Below are 22204 nucleotides of genomic sequence, written 5' to 3' on the forward strand. Positions count from 1 at the left end.
GTGGTTCAGATGAAGGCGGGTCAGTCTCCTCCCATTCTAAATTATAATTGGTCACTGGTCAGATTCCCACTTCCCAGTCAGTCAACAGAAAGGATGCGGGCCTATTCAAAAACAAGTTCTAGCTCCTACTCCCTAGACACTGTGTGTGTACTGTGAGGATCAGATTTTTTTGATAATTTCAGATTATTATTATTATATATTTTTTTTGATCAAGGTGAACGAGAAATGTAACTTTCAGTTGAAACTTCGTGTGCTCTATTAGCTGGCTAAAAGTATTATAATTATTGGTAGTGGAGAAAGTTTAGTGAGAGTTCTATCTTCTTTAAGAAAAATACTTTTGGTGACTACTTTTGGTGACCATTGAAACCCATGTTGAGTTGTACAACATTCAGATTTCTTGATTAAGAGTCGTGTGAACATTATGAACAGTTATTAAAAGCTTTTATTTGATGGTATTTGTGTACACATTGTTTTCACCATTCAGAAATTACAACACTTTTTATGTATAGTCCCGCTATTTCAGGGTACCCAAAAGTGATGGGACAATTGGCTTGACAGGTGTTTCTAGTTTCTCAGGTGTGTTTCGTCACAAAAATGTAATGAATGAAGGTGGCTGCAGTACAGGCCTGGCAGAGCATTACCAGAGAAGATACCCAGCATCTGGTGGGGTCAGTAGGTCACAGACTTCAGGCAGTTGTATGCAAAGGATTGCCGACCAAATACTAAACATGAGTGATTAATTTGATAAATTAATGAGCTGTGGTCAAGGCAGAGTCTATCTCCGGTCAAGGGAAGGGCATCGAAGTGGATGTTTTGAGATGTTCATTATGTCTCTAGCTATAGCTATGTCTTTTACAAATGACTTACTAAATGTAATCGTTCATGATTTGCATTTGCATTACCTCAATTATCATTCTGTCACTGCATGACAATCCACATTTGTTATAGCCTACAATTGCTATTTTATTTGAAGCCAAATGTATTGCTTAATATCGCCTTCCAGAGGGATGAAGAGATGAAATAATCCAGCATACAATACAATACAATACAATACAAGTGTGAAGAAATAAATAAAACTATGATTTGAAGCTTTGGTTTGTAAAGCAGGATTTGTCAGTGTCGGTGGTAACAAACCAATGTTTCACATTTTAATATATAATAATATATGCCATTATATGCTCAAACCCAGAACCTAAGCGTTGTTAGCGTCACGCTCTACCAACTGAGCCACAGAGCCATAGCAATGTAACTCCTGTGTAAATATTATTAATGTGTATTCTGCACTCGTTTTATGTTTGGAATCTTTGGATGCAATTACATTTAAGTAGTCTTATGGAACAGTATTACAATTTATGGAACAGTATTACAATTTGTGCTGCTACAACAATAAAGGTGTGGTGTAGTTATCATACATGATGCAGCATGCATATATACAGTATTTCACATTTGGTATGATAAACTCCATGTATTCAGTGAGGAAGGACCATCTGAAGAGTCATATGAATGAGAGACAAGACCACACCCACTGTCATGGCAGAGGCCTCTTCTGAAGCTGGCGTAGGGGGAAAAGTGAGACAAAACAGATGGACAAGATTGTCAATTTGGGCAAAAGTCAGTTAATTCAAAATTCACAGCACTAGTTGGTGCAAATGACATGCAATTATAGTGTACACCTACCTTTTGAGCTTGTTACTGCTACTGCTGTCGTGATGATGCCTGTGGTTGTGGCTATAGGGGCACTAGGTGTTGTGGTAGTTGTGGTAGCTGTGGCGGCAAGGAGACTAACAGGACCAGAGCGAATGGTGTATGTTCTGGTCAGCAGATTGTCAATTAATACCTTATTGGTTGTTTTTTCCTCACATGGGTCAGGGCACTTCTGAGAGGGTATGGTGGTGATACAGAGATGTACTGTGCACTCCACATACATCTGCAGAGGACAGGAAACACAGTAAACCACATACTTAATACTACATTATAAACATACTGACTTGACATAATACATTCATCTATGTTTTTGGAGAGATTCTCAAATCTCTGGGAAAACTATGTGAGAGAACTGTAGGTCATAAACAAACAGATTTTATGAGCATCCAGATGGAAAAAATGTATTACTCATAAATTATGAAATGGTCAGACAGACAGACAGACAGACAGACAGACAGACCGTGTTTCCTTCATGTTTTAGAGTGCCTATGTCGATTCGGTAGACCTTGGAATTGGAGGATGTTGTAATAATCTCCAGTGTTCCATTTCCAGCCACACACCTGAGGGAGGGGGAGAGAGAGAGAGAGAGAGAGAGAGAGAGAGAGATACAAGGCCTGAATGGTTTTGTTGGGTGGACCAATCCCACACAAGTTTCCTATTTGAGAATGTATTTTATTGGTTCATGAGGGACATGGTCCAAAACAGCTGCAGCTTCAGTAAAAAATGTATGTCATAAATATGACTTGATAAGAAATAAATACGCTCTGAAAGTGGACCAAAACTGTCATAGTGTTGAGTAAGGAGTTAAACAGGCCCTGGCCTGTACTGACCCCCGGGCGAGGATAGGCTGGCTTGTCGTGAAGTCCTCTGTCGCTGACTCAATGCACTTGCCTACCATCAACTCAGCCCTGTCAATAGAGCAGTTGGAGAACACGTGTAGATCCAGAGAGTCGGCCTTTTTTAACCGTTGGACTGGCAAGTCTCGCCGTACCCGCTCCTGCTCTGGCAGGCGGAGTCTACGGAACTTGGGCAAACGGGTCTCGTTGGCCAAAGGCCCCTCCCCCGGCAGGTAAAACTCCAACCAGAATTCGACAGCACCAAATGTCTCCACTTCTGATGGAATGGTGATAACGTAGCGTGGGCCCTTGGCCTCCCTGCCAGGGATGCGGCAGGCGAGTGGTAGGACCAGGGCGGGCTTTCGACTGATGGTGGTGTATGGGCGGATGCTTTGCAGGATGTTGGTGTAAACCAGCTCCGAATGGGAGTGCTGGGGAGAAAGATGGTAGGAGATGGGCAGAGAGGGACAGGTGAGGGAATGGGTCACTTGAATTACATAAACACAGAAACCTTATCTCAATGATCCCTTTTAAACCCCAGTTACAGTGAAATCAGTAGTGACAGCCTGTTTGACACAGGACCATGATGGCCCACTGAGCTAAAGTCTAGGCAATAGCTCCATAAGCTAACACAAAAACACCAGGTTGTAGGCAAAAGAATTCAAGGATTTCCACAGAATTTCCACAGCCTCTATTATACAAGTGCATAAAATATATCAAATTCTACCTCTTGAATGACCTGATCCCTGTAGTTATGGAAACCCTTGTCTGACTGACATGTAGCTAGTATATCAATCACATATGAGTACACATATGAGTGAATTTATGTTCATTCATATATCGTCAGTTCAGTGGATGGCATGTATGTATGTTTTTTTCAGATATTGTTTTTTCACATGTGACAGTGGGCAAAGTCTTACCACTGTCTTTGTGCCGCAGCCAGTCAGGGAGATTTGGGCGGTCACATGGGTTGTGTTGTAGTTGACAGGACAGGAGGGGTTGTTGAGCTGGAGTTCTGACAGATTGAGATGCTTGAATGTGGACACTGGGAGCACTAAAGTCATCTCAGTCTTCCCACACTTCAGCTCTGGGAGGAGACAGACAGAGACATATAAGGAGAAGGATAGACAACAGACAGACAGATATTCACAGAGAGACAGAGATTTCATGTTTTTTTAGTTGTTAAAGGAGTTATGATTGATTTGGTAGGAAATGAATATGGCATACAGCTTTCATTGAAATTGCCCAGAGGGGATGAGTAAGGTTGTATTGTATTTCATTGTGTTGTATTGAATTGTATATCCAAATGGCTGCAGCTATCAGAATGTGTTCTATACCTGTTCCAGCAGGTAAGGAATCCATCTGCCCTGGAAAAGATAAACAGACCAACTTTTAAAAACATAAACTACCTATGCATCCCCTGTTAATTTTCTTCACTCTCTCTGCAAACCTGTAATGATTGCTAGTTATGGCATCAATAACAATCTAGTTAATGAAGTTGTTTCATATGTCATACTCAATACTAAAGTCATATCTTATCATTATGTTATTATGTTAGCTTACTAAGGTAAAGGCATAAGTGTAAGATGCTAGCTCTGGGACTACAGTTATAATAAATCAAATCAAATCAAAGCTTATTAATCATATACATACAGCCGTAGACAATGCAATGAAATACCGAGGGCAAGCAAGCTCCTCAACAATGCAGCAAACAACAATCAAAACAATCAGCAATGCAATACAATATAATAATAATAATAATAATAATAATAATAATAATAATAATAATAAAACTGACATAAGTGGATACCATAGTGTTATACTGTATGACTCTTCAAGTTTCTCGGAGGGTGAGGTTTAGGGTTATTCAATAATATGCATAATCTTGGTAGCACATCTGCCGCACATTTGCCACACACACACACAAATTGGGATTGTTCTTACTTTGGTAGAACCATACACATCTGGGCTCAGACTGCAAACTGTGAAGACAAGAGGTTGTATACTGTATTAGACTTGTTCTACTTGCATTTATCTTTGGAAAAAAAAAAATCTTACATGCAATGATTAAGATGCATGCTCCGGTCCATATAAGGGCATCTGCTAAATGACACACTGTACATGTCAAATGTAAGTTACCTGTTGGTATTGGCCACAAAACATATGGGCAAAAGAGCGGTCAGATTATTTGGGCTCCTGACCCATGTGATTGTCATGGTGGCTAGGGAACCGTTGGTCTGTAGCACTGCTCTGAAGAGGTCAGGAGGAGGACCAACAACCGCTATCTCCGACACACTGAGGAGGAGGAGGACAGATGCAATCACCTAAAAACACCTACAGTATGGCCAATATAGTGCACATAAGAGAACAATGTGTACAATAAGAGATAAATCCTGATTTGAGATACCTGCTTGTAATATAAAAGTCCCGGTCAAATTGCATGTTTCGGGGGGGAGGGAGGGAGGGATGTCATTGGGGAATGGGTTAATAGACTCTAACTATTCATGTTGTTTGACACTGTATGCATATTTGTATTAGAAAACCGAATAACAGAATGTAAAAAAAAAAAAAAGATTGCATGAATCATATGAGGGTTTGTGTATAACATGTACTGTAACTGAAATCAGGATTTGGCCTTAAAGTGATAATGGCTACACAAAACAAAGAGCAATTATTTTACACACATTTGACTGAGAAAGTCCAAACACAAGAAAATGACCAAAAGGAGGGTTAGTATAGGAAAGGTTCAGTAACAGGTGTGGCAAACACAGACCTCTCCAGCTCTGAGCGAAAGCTGAGAGTCACGTCGACTTGTTCATAGGGCAAAACATAGATGGTAGCGCCCCCTCCTGGCGTAAGTCCTGCAGTTACAGGCTCTGCACTACAGCTCGAAGATGCCTCTTCCACTGGAACATTCAACAAACAAATTATAACAGTCCTCTCAGACTCTATTTTTTAAGAGCACATCTCATTCCAGAGTGTTCCACAAATTATCAGTTTTGTTAAAAGGCCTATTGTCAAGTCTGCCTGATAGGTCCATCCACAGTAACCTAAAATCAATATGACTGAAATCAAGTGCATCTTGCACAGTAGAGAAAAGGGATGCACTGAGGATGTATAGTCCACAGAGATACAGTAGAACTGTTCCGTTCTATCTCTATGGTACAGTCACTATGACAAGACCAACAGAATGTCCCTTATTCTTAAAACGGGACATACAGTCCCATTATACTGTAGATAATTCTATTCTTTCAACACCACAAAGATAATGCCACTCAGGTGCTGTAATGTGCTGTGTCAGACTCACCTGTGAGAGACAAGTGCACAGGGACGGAGCTGAGTGCCTTGTTATGGACAGTATCATGGCTGGTCTTGGGCACAGGTATAAAGTCCTCCACCATCAGCTGCACGCTGTATTGCCCCACGGCCGATGAACCATCGTATGCCAGAATACACTTATCCTATGAAACAGTGGTTGAGCCAAATCAAATGGAATGCATTTGAAAAGAGGATTGGCTCTTTTTGCTAAAACAGTACCTCACAGAGAATGGGGAAAGGGAAAGGGAGGAAAGAAAAAGAACAGGGGAGAGGGCGAATGATAAAAGAAAGAGATGGAAGAGAGAATAGTAAAGCAATGGTGTAGGGGAGAGAGAGACCTGTTAAACAGGAAAGGAAGAGGAATGACACATCTAACCTTGAGATACCTCTTGTACCTTCTATTTTGGGGTTTTGAAGCATTTGAGGCATTTGCAGTACACAGACGGAAACAGAGACACCCTAAGGGGAGTTATACCTCTTCCAACTTCAGGAAATCATGTTGGATGCAGTTGAGGCACTCCCCGAGTTCAGCTTTGGCAAATCGACACCGTACCTTGTCCCTGTCTCGGTCCTTCACAGACAACGGGAAGTGGTGAGGGCAGTTCACACGAGCCCTGACACAAGAACATGGAAAGATACACAGTCATACAAAGTTCATACAAGCCCTGACACTGGAACACGTAAACAGCTAAGCAGTGACACAACAGGACAGGCTAATGATTGTGATGCTGTTCAGATAGAGTGGGAGAAGGACACGCACAGAAAAGGGGGAGTGGGGCTGACTGAGAGAAAAAGAGAGAGTCAAGAGAAACGTTAGGAAGAAATGGAAAAGGAGGAGAGAGAGATGAAGTGGAGCATTATCACCTAAACATACCTATATATCAGTACAGTATCAACATACTGTATCACATAGCAGGTATACTGTATTTAGGCCTATAGATTGCATGTGTTTGGATGTGTCTTTGGCAGTGCAAACACACAGGTCCAGCCAAGGTAGTGCATCAGGTACCTAAGCGGGGGAGGCAGGCCGCAGTATGGGGGCTGGTTCAGTCTACCAGTGTTAGCCCGAATAAAGGGTCCAGCCTTCACTGACAGAAACACATCCACATTGGACCTATTGTCAGAGGAAGAGAGGAGAATTTAAAGGTTAGTTACCTTTTTGTTTTACTTCACCTGAATTGGTCATACGCCATACACCAATAATGAAAATAAACCAATCACTGAAGGCTTGCTATTAAAGGGGAACAACTGCAAATTTGGGAAACGTGTCTATGTGGCTTAACCTCTCTAACTCAGTGGAGGACTGTCTGTCAACGTACACACTAGAACAAACACAAGAGAAACGTCACATGGTTACACCCCCCCTCCCTCACTGCAGCGCTAGATAGAACTTTGTAGAATACAGTAAATCTCTGGGGGAAAAAAAAGAAGAAAATGATTCTGAGATATAGCATACGCATTTTATGGGATAATTTTCGGTTGTGGGTTTACAATTGTACCTTTTCTGAGCTCTCTGTGAAGCAAGGAGGAAAGAGAAGCCCATGGGCTGATTTGAGCTAAAGCTAAAATTCAAACCAAAACACTGGAAATTATGATTTTCTTTTAGTGGGCCTTTAAAGGTTGACTCTGGGATATGACCTCCAGACCTCTGCAGGCTTTTTAGGTACTTTTGTGTTCCGGATCTATGGGACAGTTTTTTTTAGGGTTTTTCTTAATTATGGTGAGCAATCTTCGGTCATCCACTGTGGAAGTCTTAATTGGCCTACCAGCCCGTTTGCGATTGCTGAGCTCACCAGTGCTTTTGTTTCTTTTTAATGAAGTTCCAAACTATTGATTTTGGCAAGCCTAGGATTTTGGCGATGTTTCTGATGTTTTTTGTCATATTTATCAGCCTAATAATGGATTCCTTTACTTTCATTGACACCTCTTTGGTCCTCATATTAATAGACACCATTAGCAGACTCCAAAGGCAAATCCAAAGCCTAGAATCAACACTAGACATTGACAGCTCTCTTAAGCCTGCACACATAATGTGATGGAACACACCTGACTTACCAGAAACAACTGTCAAGCCAATTTTCCCATCACTTTTGGGTACCCTAACATAGGGGGACTATGCATAAAAAGTGTTGTAATTTCTGAATGGTGAAACCAATATGTGCACAAATACCATCAAATAAAACAGGAACAGGAACATAAGTAAGGTTGTTGACATGAACAGTATTACATCATTCTGGTATTACATAACATTTTGAGGGAGCCTATCTTCTGGGCCACAGCCCAGCTGCTAACTATGAAGTGTAAAGACACTGAGCTATGTTATGGAAACTAGTACTGAACATTTACAGTGTGTAACCCATGCAGAATCTACACTCACTGAACACTTTATTAGGAACACCTGTACACCTTCTCATGGTAGAGGTTGTGTAATGGTGTGGGGAATGTTTTCTTGCCACACTTTGGGCCCTTTAACACCAATCAATCATCGCTTGAATGCCACAGCCTATTTGAGTATTGTTGCTGATCATGAGCATCCCTTCATGGCCACAATTTACCCATCTTCTAATGGCTACTTCTAGCATGATAATGCAACATGTCACAAAGCAAAAGTCGTCTCAAACTGGTTTCATGAACATGACAATTTCAGTGTTCTTCAGTGGCCTTCCCAGTCACCGGATCTGAATCCAATAGAACACCTTTGGGATGTGGTAGAACGGGAGATTCACAGCTTGAAAGTGCACCTGAAAAATCTGCAGGAATTGCGTGAACCAATCATGTCATCATGGACCAGAATCTCAAAGGAATGTTTCCAACATCTTGTGGAATCAATGCCACAAAGAATTGAGGTTGTTTTGAGAGCAAAGGGAGGCCCTACCCAGTATTAGTATAGTGTTCCTAATAATTGTTGTAAGTCGCTTTGGATAAAGGCGTCTGCTGAATGCCATAAATGGAAATGGAAATGGAAATCATATCGTATGGTAGCAGGTAATGAGTGACTCTGAGTGAATCACCTACCCGAGAGTCACATTGGCTGTGTAGTTGCTGGAAATGGTCCTCTGCCATTGGCGGACGCACCATCCGGAGGCGGGCTTAGTTCCGACGTAGGGTAAAGAGGTGGTGTATACCTGACAGTCTGCCCCTGTCTCACACACCCCAGACAATGATGGGCAGGGGAGGGGGGAGATCACGCTGTAGTGAGCCCTCACCTATAAGATCATGAGAATTTGGTAACACTTTACAAGAAGTTGCCCCTATACCTGTGTAATAGCACAGATATTATTCCAGGCGTAACAACATTGTATTAACACAGTGACAGTAAAAGATTTGTAGGCCTAATTGATAGAGGTGACTGTTTTTTGTTATTACACAGAATTGGACAGAATTGAATACAAACAGGGTCATTATGATCTAGATGACATATTCTGAAAAACTGGCCCGTGTTTATGTCTTGTTAAATTAGTGCTTGCCATGAGTAAACTACACTTAGATCAGAAGGATTGTCGCTGAGGTGCATTATTATGTGGCACGTGGTATTATTCTGAGGCGCATTAAAGGTTATTCTTACAGGTACAGTCTTCACCAACAGAACACAGAGAAACATACAAATATGGCCATTTTATGTGTTTTAAGATGGCGGAGACAGAGAGATTAGAGACTATAATGATGGATTGTAATGTTTGTTTTAGGGTGCTACACATACTGTATGTGCATTGTACATTTGGAAAATGGATTAAACTATGATGGTCGAGCTGCGCCATTCCAGGTTCTTCCCTAAAGTACAGCTGACATCTCAGCACCGGTCAGAAAAAAAAACAGGAGCCTCACCGTGTTTCCTCCGTCTTTGTCCAGGGGAACGACATGGACCACTGCACCCAGGGAGAACGCCTCACAGCTAGGCTGGTGGAGCCCCGGTGCCATAACCAGGAGCCCCAGTAACATTCCAAACCACATTATGGCTTCTATCACACACACACACACACACAGTGAGATAACCTTTATAAATACCCAAGTACTAATAGAGAGTTGGATTATCATGTACTGTACTCTTTAAAGCCAAACTGGCTTAACACACGTCAAATTTATTTGTATAGCATTTTTTTTAAAGACAAATTTCACAAAGTGCTTCAAAACAATACAAAACAATATAAACAATAAATACAATACAACAATATGATCTAACACCAAACCATAGACCCCTAAAAGCAAGCCCAGGAAAAAACTCCCTGGAGGAGAGAAAAGTGGCAGTGGCAAGGAAGAAATCTTGAGAGGAACCAGACTCCAGGGGAACCCATCCGCCTCTGGCTGTTCGGATGCTGAACAGTAAACTAATGTGGAATGTGGTGCAGAGATCGCATAGTGACTGGCTGAATAGACAATACTGGTTATGTGCCGCAGGTTTCACTCCCATAGATTTATGGTTTCGCCTGACCAAAATGACATGTTTATTGGTGTGTCACTGGAGAAAGGGACATTAGGCGACACATGGTCAATTCTACAAACACAAGCATAAGAAATAACACATTACACTGCCCAGGTTATGGCGTTGTACAATTTCAGTTAAAGTTGCATTTTGTATTATAAAAAAAGAAAGAAAAAATAAGTGTCCTTTAGGGGTGTGTGCCAAAATGGTTGATCTATCAGATGAGATATTTAAAAGGAGAAGGAGAGGACATGAGGGCCATTAAGTTGGACTAACATCTCACCTCTCCATTGTCCTCAATAATACAGCCATGTTTCTAAAGCTCTGCTCTCTGTGATAATTCATAACGAAGCCTGCTAGAGGTCTGTTGACAATGATACACACACTATAACTGAAAGAGTAATCATACTCACAAAGAATAGGTCTATCATCTCTGGTGTAAATGGCATACCTGAAACTATAGTTGTGTAGGATCCTTTGACGTGGCGTTCAAAAACTCAAATCTGTCACACAACCCAAGGGTTTCCCCTCGCTCAATCAGATCACACAAGTTATTTGGTCCTGTTTCGGTTGATCGTACAGCTCAACTCTTGAGTTCTGTCTCCGTAAGTCTCAACTCCTTTTCAAGGGTGGCAGGAGAGCAGGTGTGGAATGGTGCAGCTGTGGAATGGTTAGAACTAGCTAAACCGGCTAGACTGGAGACCAGGTTCAGACACAGTACTTTACAGATATGCTTTGTTGTTAACAATACAGAGCCAAAGTTCCTTGCCAATCCTTTATAATGTAACTGCCGAACAAAGTCCCTACAATTCCAATTAATTAATACATGTAGCTGACAGTCAAACAAAAGTAACATGACACAGGCTCACAAAGCAGACATTTTCAATAAAAAAATAAAAAAAAAGATGGAGGAGTAGGCTTCGTCGGTGTCCAGTAAACCATCCGCAAATGTTTGACGAGAAAATAAAGACAACACCACATTGATCACTAAGGAGAGTTTAATTGATGAAACAGTATATTCATTATTAGAAATTCCTGAGGAATGTCAATTGTTATGATTTGGGTTTTTCCCTTTACCCCAGGGCTGGGAAGTAAGACATTGTACATTACAACCCAAAACATGATGGTCCTAGCCTATGGAAAAAGGCCTTTGGTCCTAGTCACATGACACAAGTCACTACCCAATAAGGCGGGGCCAAGTCTGACCCGCTGTATTATTTAATCTGACATGAATCTTCAAATGGAGGCAACTACCATGCATCGCATCAGTGCTGCTGAATTCAAAAACAAATATGGTAAGAGTAAAAAAAAACAAAAAAACAAGAAGGAATTCTATCAGAGTCAATCTTAGCCTATAGGAGCAATGCTTCAGTTTTAGGGGTTCCCATGAGGGGCCAGGGTTCAGGAAGGTGGGTGAGTTTGGTCCCATCTGGCCCCGTAGTGGTGGACAGAAGGCTGCTTCTCGGCCCCCCCCCCCCCTCAGCGTTTCCTGCAGGGAGGGGTGGATGTCTGGTCCCCTTTTACTGACCGTTCTTTGCGTTAAGCATCTTCTCCTGAGGAGAAAACAAATAGTATGAGGAGAACAGTAAACTCATGTGGTGTGGTGCAAGAGATCAGGGGTCCGTAGTGACATACTGGCTGAAGAGAAAATAAAATATAATCTAATCTGTCGGGAGTTAAATAATCTGTCGGGAGGACACCCACAGACAGATTACAACATAACTTTTCTGTTTCAACTACTGGGTTAGTTCAATCAATAACTCATTCCAAGGTTACGCTTTATGTCAAGTACTTAGCATTACCAACAATCGATAATATGAACTAGATTCATATAGAACAATTCCTGACTTGTTGAAAACTACAAGACATTAATCAAATATGTAGACTAGCCAAGAACAAGACTCCAGAAAAGTGTTGTGCTGAAGGGCTCTCTGGTGAAAAGACCCGTACGTACGCCAGCCCCTCCCTCACCTTGATCATAGTCTCCAGCTTGATGGCGTCGGCAGCAAACTTGCGGATGCCGTCCGACAGCTTCTCCACGCCCATGCGGTCCTCGTTGTGCTGCCAGCGGAAGGCCTTCTCATCCATGTGCACCTTCTCCAGATCACAGTCTTTCGCTGAAAATGAGATGAAATTGAAACATTTAAAAATGACCTTTCTTTTTATTTGGGGCTGTCAAAGTCAACGCTTTAATTCCTACGATTATAAAAAAAGAAAAAAGAAAAGTGCAATTTCCCCAGTTCGTAGCCTACCATTGTTTAATTTTCTCTGAGTGCGGGCATGGATTCCATTTGCAACATGCAACAAAGACAGGCGGACAGACACTGACGAAGTGCACACAACTTTGCAGCATTTATACAACGGGTTTTCAAAGCCGCTCTCCTCGTCTGAGATGATCAGCCTCTGCAACGCACTGCAGATTCGCTTCTTGACCAACAATCCGTGGTTATTTCTTGCAGCAGGTGATTTGTAGATCAGTGATTCTGCACAGCGCGTTGTTCAAACCGGCCATCAAATGGGGAGGCTGTCTCGGAGGGACACAGACCTGCTAACTGTGGGCGGTCCAGGGCAGATGCCTAAAGGGCAGTAGCCTTGCTGCAGCCTGTGTGTCACGTGGACTTCAATCATCTGTCCCAGCATGGTCAACTTGTCTTCCACCGTTTTTATATTTTCATAGGCTGAATAGATTTGACATCTAGTGAAGTTCCTTTAGTACAGTAATTCAATAAGAAACTTGGGGGACCTTCTGCGCTTGTTTTATTATTTGTGTGCCCCATTTCAGAAAACGCATGGTACCGAAATGTCATTATTATGCCCGACAGAGCCTCACAGACATCCTTTTTTGTAGTATTATATTGGTGGGCTGATGAGACAACATCACCACAAATTATTTGAGTAAAATTCCACTTTTGCCATTAAGAGGGAAAAACTGAACAGAGTTCAGGAGCAACTTTTCCTAGCCCAAGGGGCTCGCAGCAAATCTGTTTACCTTTCTGCAGTGTGAGTGTTGGCTTCACAGCACTGTGGTCTTTGCTGAGCTCTCCAAGCAGGCCAGGGGAGATGGTGAGTAGGTCGCAGCCTGCCAGGGCCTTCACTTCACCTGTGTTCCTGAATGAGGCGCCCATTACCACTGTGCTGTAGTCAAACTTCTTGTAGTAGTTGTAGATCTTGGTCACGCTCACAACCCCTGAGTAAAGACAATGTGGGGTGGGGGGGGTTAAAATAAGTCTGTTAAGGTAAATTGATGATAGTAAAAGGGATAAAAAAGGGGAAAGGACGCAATATTAGGAGTTATGATAATCGACAAGTGAACAAAAACATCTATAAGTTGAGCTTCTAGTTTTAAAGTTACGAGTGGAACTCAGCTAGTCAACTAAAATAGCTTCAGTCAGGTAGTATGCACTGTAAGCAGTAAGGAAAATGTGTACACTGCAAGTGTTTTTTTTTACAAAAACAAAATGCTACACCTTTAAAAAAAGACACAATATGTTGCGTTTTGCCCTTGGAAATGTTACTAAATAACTATGCTGAATCCTATATTGCATTGGCAGTCTGTGACAATGTGTGCACCTGCCAAGACCCTGCCTCAATTTCATTTTGCCAAAATCAGTATGTTTCTGGGCCTAAGCAACGGAAGCCTTTGTGTGCAAATAAGTTTGTAACACACACTAACCAAACACTTTATTAGGAACACTATACTGATACTGGGTAGGGCCTCCCTTTGCTCTGAAAGCAGCCTCAATTCTTTGTGGCATTGATTCCACAAGATGTTGGAAACATTCCTTTGAGATTCTGGTCCATGACAACATGATTGCTTCACAGAATTCCTGCTGATTTTTCAGGCGCACCATCAAGCTGTGAATCTCCCGTTCTCACACATCCCAAAGGTGTTCTACTAAATTCCGATCCGGTGACTGGGAAGGCCACTGAAGAACACTGAACTCGTCATGTTCATGAAACCAGTTTGAGACGACCTTTACTTTGTGACACGGTGCATTATCATGCTGGAAGTAGCAATTAGAAGATGGGTAAATTGTGGTCATGAAGGGATGCTCATGGTCAACAACAATACTCAAATGGGCTGTGGCATTCAAGCGATGATTGATTGGTATTAAAGGGCCCAAAGTGTGGCAAGAAAACATTCCCCACACCATTACATGAATGAGAAGGTGTACAGGTGTTCCTAATAAAGTGTTCAGTGAGTGTAGATTCTGATGATTTTTCCTAGTAAACGTCCCATTTGCCATTACAGCCTTGTCTGAGTTTTGTTTGGGGAATGAGGGGATTTGTTTGAAACCTCAGGTTTAGCGAATGCGAGTGTCATCCATGTTTCCGCAAACATTTCCAAACTAAATAAAGACTGCATTTCAACCACACCGGTCCAGGTTCCAAAGTCATATAACTATACCATTTGTGAAAATTATGGACAAATTCATTGTTTCAGTAGTTTGCATTGAGCAAGGGGAGGGAGACAGGAGACGCTTGACTGAATTGTCATTGCAATTTCCATCGCAATGAAAAGAGGGTGCAATCCTGCATATGGTACCTTTAACTTACTTTGTCATTTGTCATGTGGAGAGGGAGCAGACAGTGGTTGTTATAATTAAACATGCATGCAAGTCTGTCAGTGTTTACCATCAAATCTGTGTACAAAACAGCCAGGGGTGAATTCCCTGAACATCACAGCACATTCATCATCTTTTGTCCTCTGCCTAAAAAAGACAAGCTTTCTTATTACTATGAAGCTTTGGGCTAAACTCACCCCACCCCAGCCCTTCCTTCCTTACCTGGGTCCTCCTGGGGCTCGAAGGTCTTGCGGTCTGTATTCTCCTTGTGCCAGTCCAGGATGCGGCCCACAAAGGGCGAGATGAGGGTGACTTTGGCCTCAGCGCACGCCACTGCCTGGGCGAAGGAAAACAGCAGGGTCATGTTGCAGTGGATCCCGTGCTTCTCTTCCAGCTCCCTGCGCACACACACACATACCTTTAGACAGGCAGTTTCAAGGATAGCTATACAAGGTCAGAGAGGCACATTTAATGATACCTGTAGGGCAGTGTTTACATCGTTGATCGGGTCGCTTCTGTGCCCTAACAAATCTGCAGCCATGGCTGCCAAAAATGCTTTTCCATTGACATCAACTGAACCCAAATAAATCTAGGTGGGGGAGTAAGAGCTTTGTGGGCCCGTCCATGAAATGTTTTAAATGGAGAAACATCAGGTACTATAAAACAGGCACCAATTCCAAAACACAAAACACATTGCATTGTTGAGTTGTCATGGAATTACAGAAAACACACAGCTAAGGGGCGGTATGTCTTTTGATGGCAACATTCCACTTTGTACTACGAGCATGTTCTGGGTAAACATTATAGACACAAATGTGACGAAGTCTATACATTAGTCACCTACGCATTGCGGCAAGATTTGCACATACCATGTTATTGTTCATACATGCACGCATAGCTGACAGTAATAACCCCTCTCGAACACACGCAATGCAAACATAACTCACCGGCCAGCCTGGATGCCTTCCCATGTGGAGGACAGTTTAATCAGCACACGATCCTTGCTGATGCCAGCCTCCTCATACAAGGCAATGAGCCTCAGAGCCCGAGCCACCATCTCGTCCTTTTCAAAAGACAGCCTGATGTCCAGTGGGAGAAGAGGGGGGGGGGGTAGAGTTAGCATTAAGAACACAAATTGGAACTGTGTCAAGTCACCACTGTTATGGAAAATACATTGATAGAACTGTTTGAAGGATATACACTTTCATATGACTGATACAACTTGTGTAAATACTGTGATTACATTTTCTCTTGCCACACCTCTAAAGTTCTATAGCCATTGTTCTGAGAAACGCTGTATGATTACCATATGGATAGCTATGGTTTCAGAGGGAGTGGTGGGGGAGGGTGAGAACAAAGGAACAGACCCATCCTGTATTTAATAACATTCTTAGACTCATATGTTTTTGAATCCAATGTAGGGTGTGTACATATTTGTGTAGGGTTCCAGGTACCTGGCATCAACCTCTGTGGAAACCCTGCCTGGGATCTTCTTTAGGATCTCCAGGCCAAAGCTCACAAACAGCTTGTCCATAGTGTTGGTCACCTGCTCGTCATCATTTCTGGTGGACAGAAGAGAGAGAACAGTGTTAACAAGAGACAGGGGTCTTGTTTGACTTCTCTTAAAATGCACCCTTCCTTCCCTTCAACTAATCACTGATGCAACACGATTGGCCTCAGGCCAGATCTGTACATTCTAGAAGGAAAGAATATTCAAGAGTACTCAAACAGGATCTGCGCGGCTTTACTTTATTCAGTTTCATAGGGAACACAAAATTGGCCGAGGGAATTCCACATACTACTTAATTACAATGATCAATTTGAAGTCAATCAAAAACCATTGAAGGTTAACTGCTTAGTGATTGTGGCTTCCTTTAATCTCCAGCAGAGACTTGACAAGTGTTTTTTTTGTATACATCAGGATTTATCCCAGAATGAGCGCTCTCTAAAGATATCTGGCTTCTGCTAAGTTGAAGTGTTAAATCATGAGAATTCAGTTTCAGAGAGCCTAATTTTTAGTCCAATGTGATGAAAAATGTCAACACATTCAAATGCAATATTTTATTGTGGTCTAGTATGGTCATTTGAAGATCATCATCAAACATGCTTTTCTGCAATCTCAACTATCGCATGGATCCAATAGGGCTCCCCGCCTCCAGCACTCCATTCACAAGAGCATTTGGTAGCGCCAGCTTACCGAGCCCATGTTCATTCTAAAATGGTGGAAACTCTCTCAAGCCCATACTTACACCGATCCTATCCTTTTTAATCTAATGTGAGGGGATCGCACTCAGGTGTACCGTGCACATTTCTGCTTCTGGAGCTTAATTGGGACGCAGCACCACTCAAATGCACTTATCTTACCCGCCCTTGGCGATGCCATATTTGATGGCCTGGTCAAGCAGATGCTGGTAGGCGGGCATCTTGGCAGCAGCCAGAATGAGAGAGGGGTTGGTGGTGGCATCCTTGGGCTTGTACTCCTCAATTGCTGCAGGGAGAGATGGGGAGGGTTAACATAACAGACATACTGTACAAGTCCAGGAGTGCCACTCACGAAACCCTGAAGAAGGCGGCTTGCTGCCGTAACGTTTGTTACATTTTTCGGCCTTTCCTTCGCAACTCCTCCTGTAACACTTATGACCTGTTAAATTAAATGAATAATGTTGCCTTTAGAGACGATTCTGGTATTACAAAAAAAAATCCAAACACCATCCTGATACATCCCACATCTAATAAGCCTGTTTTGACTTGAATGGGACTAAACTACATCTTGTAAGATATCTAATTGAGAGTGAGTTATTTGGGAATATCGCCATTTTCATTCAATCAATACTGAAGAAGCACGAAACGTCTGTATGCCTTTGTTCCCCTGCTGCTAGTCGGAATCAAATTGAGTAACACATTGCAAAAGAAAGATGCTGTAGTCTTCATCTTTTGTGTGCACAATCACAATAAAGGCTCATGTGGTTTAGGCTACATTTGAGGAACAGGCGAGTACAGTATATAACTGAGCAGATCAAATAAGTCTCAACAAGTACCTTCTATTTGGACAACCAGCACCCTCTAATGGTCATAAAATATTCTGCACTCAACTCGACAAAAGCAACAAAGTTAACCTGAACCCATTGGAGAGAAGAAAACATGGGCAGAGCATTCAGCCCACTGGCAACCTGGAATATACCATTACCATCTATGACGGTACCCTCTTCTCACGTTCGCCATGTCCAATGACACTGACACAACACTAGAAATAGAAGAGCAGTCGTAGAATATGCTCATGGTCTTCAATGTGGGGGTGCGACACATTATTTCAAAACAAAAGTGGCGCTTAAGGAGTTGTTCAGTGGTTTGATGTGTTGGGTTCGTTGGCTATAATCTATTTTACAGAACATTATTCAGCTTCTGTTCACTGCAAGCAAGACACAGAAAGTTGCAGGAACATGTCAAAACCCTAAACTCCTTGTTCAGTAAGCATCACTTGTTTTTAAGCAGAAGTGGACCAGGGATAACCAACAGACTTCTGAAGCAACCTGATTAGCAGGGCACTGTACAGCACTTACAGAAATAACATTACCCACTTGGCATTATGGTGGGATTTTATTTTTTTTTTTTTAATATGTTTTTAGGGCATTTCCACTTTATTGGGGTAGAGACAGTAGAGATTGGCAGGAAGGATGGGTGAGAGAGGAGGGATGACATGCAAAATAGGTTGAGGGTCGGAATCGAACCAGGAACCTTGCGATTATGTGGTATTTTCAGCCAATCACTTGTTAAAGAGGAAACTAAGGCCTTCACAGCCTGAATGGAGCATGTTTACATTACCTGCCAACTCAGGGGCAAAATGGATGATTCAGCCAAAGTACTCATTCCACTCAGACAACAGTGGAATGAGAGAAACAGTGCCCCCTAAAGGCTGCTATGGCTATGTCCTATATCTGCATTGTGTGTGAACTAACAGTTAGGGGGGCCGCTGCCAGTTCATACCCCTGCCAGTGCCAGGGATGGGGTACGGCCTACAGCGGCACCAAGCACAAAGACTCCCTTTGTTTCTCTGAGGAGGAACTTATTCTGGACACCCATTCTCTCTGACACAAATGCTGCATCCCAATTCTCTACTCCTTTTCCCTGAAAGGTGCACTTGTGCAGTCCCCCCACATGTACATAAAAGCATAGGATTGTGTGAGCATGGGCTCGAGGAAGTTTCCACCACAATATTTGACACCAGTCAATTCCTTTTAAATCCATGTAGGGGAGAGCACACAACAAGTGCACACTTCAGGAAACAGGGTAAAGAAGCCAAGTGTCATTTTGACATCATGTGACTTAACTGTAATTTGTAAACTGAGTAACTCACAGTATGGGTTTCACCACATGGGTTAGTAAGAGTGTGGAATACTTCTGACCATGCACTGTCAGATACACAGATCACACATGCAAGAACAAAGGGAACAAGCTTGTACTTGCATTGCAACCAGGGAACTTGACAGAAACACACTTCTTGCAACACTGAACCAAAGGCAGAGATGGCAAAAGTAGTCTCCTTTTGAAGAGGGAGGTGCAGATTTCAAATCATTCCCATGTCTCCTTTCTTTATCAAAAGGGCCAGAGGTCCAAGCAATCAATGTTGTTGTTGTCAGAAAAAGCGTGAATTATATTTAAAAAAATATGAATTAAAAAAAGCCAATCAGCAATTCAAGTCAGATAAACTGATAGTGGGCATTTCTTGCTACAAGTACACACTGGTTTCTGAAAGAACTTGCTCCTGTTAAGTCTACAGCAGCCACAAGAACACCACTTGATTCGAGTGTTCGTAGGCATGCTGAACGTATCACACACAATGCAGATCGTATGACATGCTGAAATTCTATGATACACAGATTGTGCGCATGCCTCATTTACAGAACACTACATTGTAAAGCCCTACCATAACAAATGTTAACCATTCCAAGGTCCCTCAATTCTATTCCAGCATTTCAATTCTGGAGAATATATCTGACACTAGTATTCAGTTCAAACCACCAGACCTGTCATCTTACAACAGAATTGGCCGGTAAAGACATTTCACAAGGAATTTGGCAAAAGACCTCCCTTTCACAATGACAATGGGACCAATAGCTAAGCTACATTCAAGTTGCTCAACACATTTGGAAAACCTCCAAACAAGCCTACTAGTAGAGAACCAACCAGGTCTACTAGTAGTGAACCAAATTGTAGGCATATTATATTTTCATATAATAAATATGAAATTACATGTTTGTAATTTCTGAGTCTTGAGCACGCTCCTCAGTTTCATCCGCTAGTCGTCGCTGTTTCACACCTCTCGTTCGACATCCCATCAGTCTATCTAGAATAAATGGAAGAGAAGTCTGTGTCCTGGGTCTTCTCTACTGTAGGTTAGATGTACACAGCTGATCACAATTTAATATTTGAACGATGATTAAGCATGTTGCAGAGAGTCACGATGAACAAGCGTGTAGTGCGTTCGGAGACAGCACCGGAGCGATGTGGCCTCAAGAGAATCGTAGTTCATTATTGCTCTTCGTCGGTCCTAACTGTTAACTTTTTTGTTGTAAACACTCATCACACAGTCAGGCTTGACTGACACTGGTTAAGTCCACACCATGGTATTGGTCAGGAGCGTAACTCGAAATAATCCAATACAAATTGGAAATCCAGCTAATGGTGAACAGAGAGGACATACAGGCACATCTGCTACCAAAAATAAAAGGGGCGGGGTCGATTTCGGCTCTCGATATTGTACAAACAATGCAAACTGAATGACAACTTATTTGTAACTGTTTAAGCAATCCTCGCTCAGCTGTTCCAATGACTCGATACATTTCCTGTATAGAGATGGTAATAAGATTACATTCATTGTATTGTGTACACCTGTTGTTCCCTACGGTTACGCCCAGGTTGTAGGTCACTTCGAACTGAACATGTGTTCCCTGGCTAAGGTTTCCTATGGCTCCACCCCTGCACAAGATGGAAGATGTAGCCCGAACAGTTTAGTTTTTTTTAAATTATCCAATACAGAGCTTAAAAAAAAAGACTGTTAGGGCTGCCTTCTGCAGAAGGAAAGCGGGACAGTTAACATGTTACCCTGTGCTAAACTTTCCTAAATTAAGTTCAATTAAGAGCTAACCCTGACCAAATCCGGAGTTGGAGCTGAAGTCGCTAACCCCCCCCCTAGCTCGCTTCGTAGTACACCCCTCGAATAGGTGAAAAGTGAGTTTAAATGTTACTTTGCAGGGACATTTGTCAAGCTTGATGTCCGATTAGTCGGATAATTAACCACTCGAAGAACCATCACACCAGTGTGAGTTAAAGTAGGATTTTGTTACAAGATGCGTCTTTGCACTAGTGTGGTAATTTTTATTTCAATAGAACGTCCGACTCAGTGCATAGGACTTGCATAGGAGGCTATCCGGTTAACTAAAGCCTTCTGTGTAGCAAGTCACCCTATCCAGTTACCCGTAAGACATAACAGGCAGACCGTTTCTGTCTTGTCATCCTGACTTGCAGCAAGGCAGGGCAAGCATGAGGAAATGTTTGGTTTGCACACAATGGAATTAGCCAACAGTACACACTTTGTAGATTACTCAAACAAGTGCCATGAAAGAAGAAGTCAGTCATTTATGTGATGACCTGACAGGTAATAAGAGCTATTCACGTAGCATTTGACAGATACCAGATCAATGCAATATTTTAGTTATATTCAGCGCCTCCGACTTAGTTGATGGACGTCAGAAACGACGTACGTGCTCTGAATGAGGAAGCGGAAAAACATTATTTAAACTATCCGTACCATGACATTTACCATACTATCCTCGAGTCACACCCACTCAAGTCATAAGCTTACGCTTGCTTAACTAAAAACGACCTTAATAATAGCAACACAGCTTGTCTGCTCACAATTCATTCAAAGCACAGCAAGTTAAATATTAGCTCTCAAAAATGTCATAAGGGAAGAGACCCCGACTCATCAGAAGCACGTAGTCTAGCAAGCTAGCAAACGTTAGCTGTCAAACTTAAAAAGCCTTGCCTGCTTGCTTGCTTGCTGGCTAGTTAGGATTATTAAATTGGTAAAGCAGTACTACAGCAGCTATCGTCCAATCATGGCCCATTGCCATAGCGGTCAATGGCATTATGGCTAGCTAGCTAACGTTACCATTGAAGTCTCCGGTGTCCGCAACGACCACGGTGTATTTCTTCAGCTGGTCCAACGCTGACTCCATCTTTCGTCGTTTGTCAGGTGACACACTAGACATGATGATGGGGGACAGAGTGAGCCTTTATATACAGAAAGCACGTGAGAGCGGAATTTTGGATACACGAGACCGCGGTTTAACAGACGAGAA

General features: G+C 42.3%; 2 protein-coding genes across 2 annotated transcripts; both read right to left on the reverse strand.

Annotated features, from left to right (window-relative positions):
• Positions 1-441: 441 nt before the first annotated feature.
• On the reverse strand, positions 442-10905 carry LOC310811865 (uncharacterized protein). The gene is made up of 15 exons (XM_083680205.1): positions 10730-10905; positions 9684-9817; positions 8874-9064; positions 6868-6972; positions 6334-6472; positions 5848-6001; positions 5314-5446; positions 4680-4835; positions 4485-4522; positions 3878-3907; positions 3461-3627; positions 2535-2971; positions 2165-2264; positions 1678-1927; positions 442-1552 (listed from the first exon to the last, which is right to left on the reverse strand). The coding sequence occupies exons 2-15, from the start codon at positions 9807-9809 to the stop codon at positions 1470-1472; spliced, it is 2109 nt and encodes a 702-aa protein (XP_083536331.1). The 5' UTR covers positions 9810-9817; positions 10730-10905; the 3' UTR covers positions 442-1469.
• Positions 10906-11258: 353 nt separating this feature from the next.
• On the reverse strand, positions 11259-22204 carry taldo1 (transaldolase 1). The gene is made up of 8 exons (XM_083680160.1): positions 22015-22204; positions 17208-17331; positions 16298-16405; positions 15791-15922; positions 15066-15241; positions 13268-13465; positions 12250-12395; positions 11259-11831 (listed from the first exon to the last, which is right to left on the reverse strand). Exons 1-8 carry the CDS (start codon positions 22112-22114, stop codon positions 11799-11801), a joined length of 1017 nt encoding a protein of 338 aa, XP_083536286.1. The 5' UTR covers positions 22115-22204; the 3' UTR covers positions 11259-11798.

Source organism: Argentina silus (genome assembly GCF_951799395.1).
Source record: "Argentina silus genome assembly, chromosome: 11".
Classification (NCBI taxonomy): Eukaryota; Metazoa; Chordata; class Actinopteri; order Argentiniformes; family Argentinidae; genus Argentina; species Argentina silus.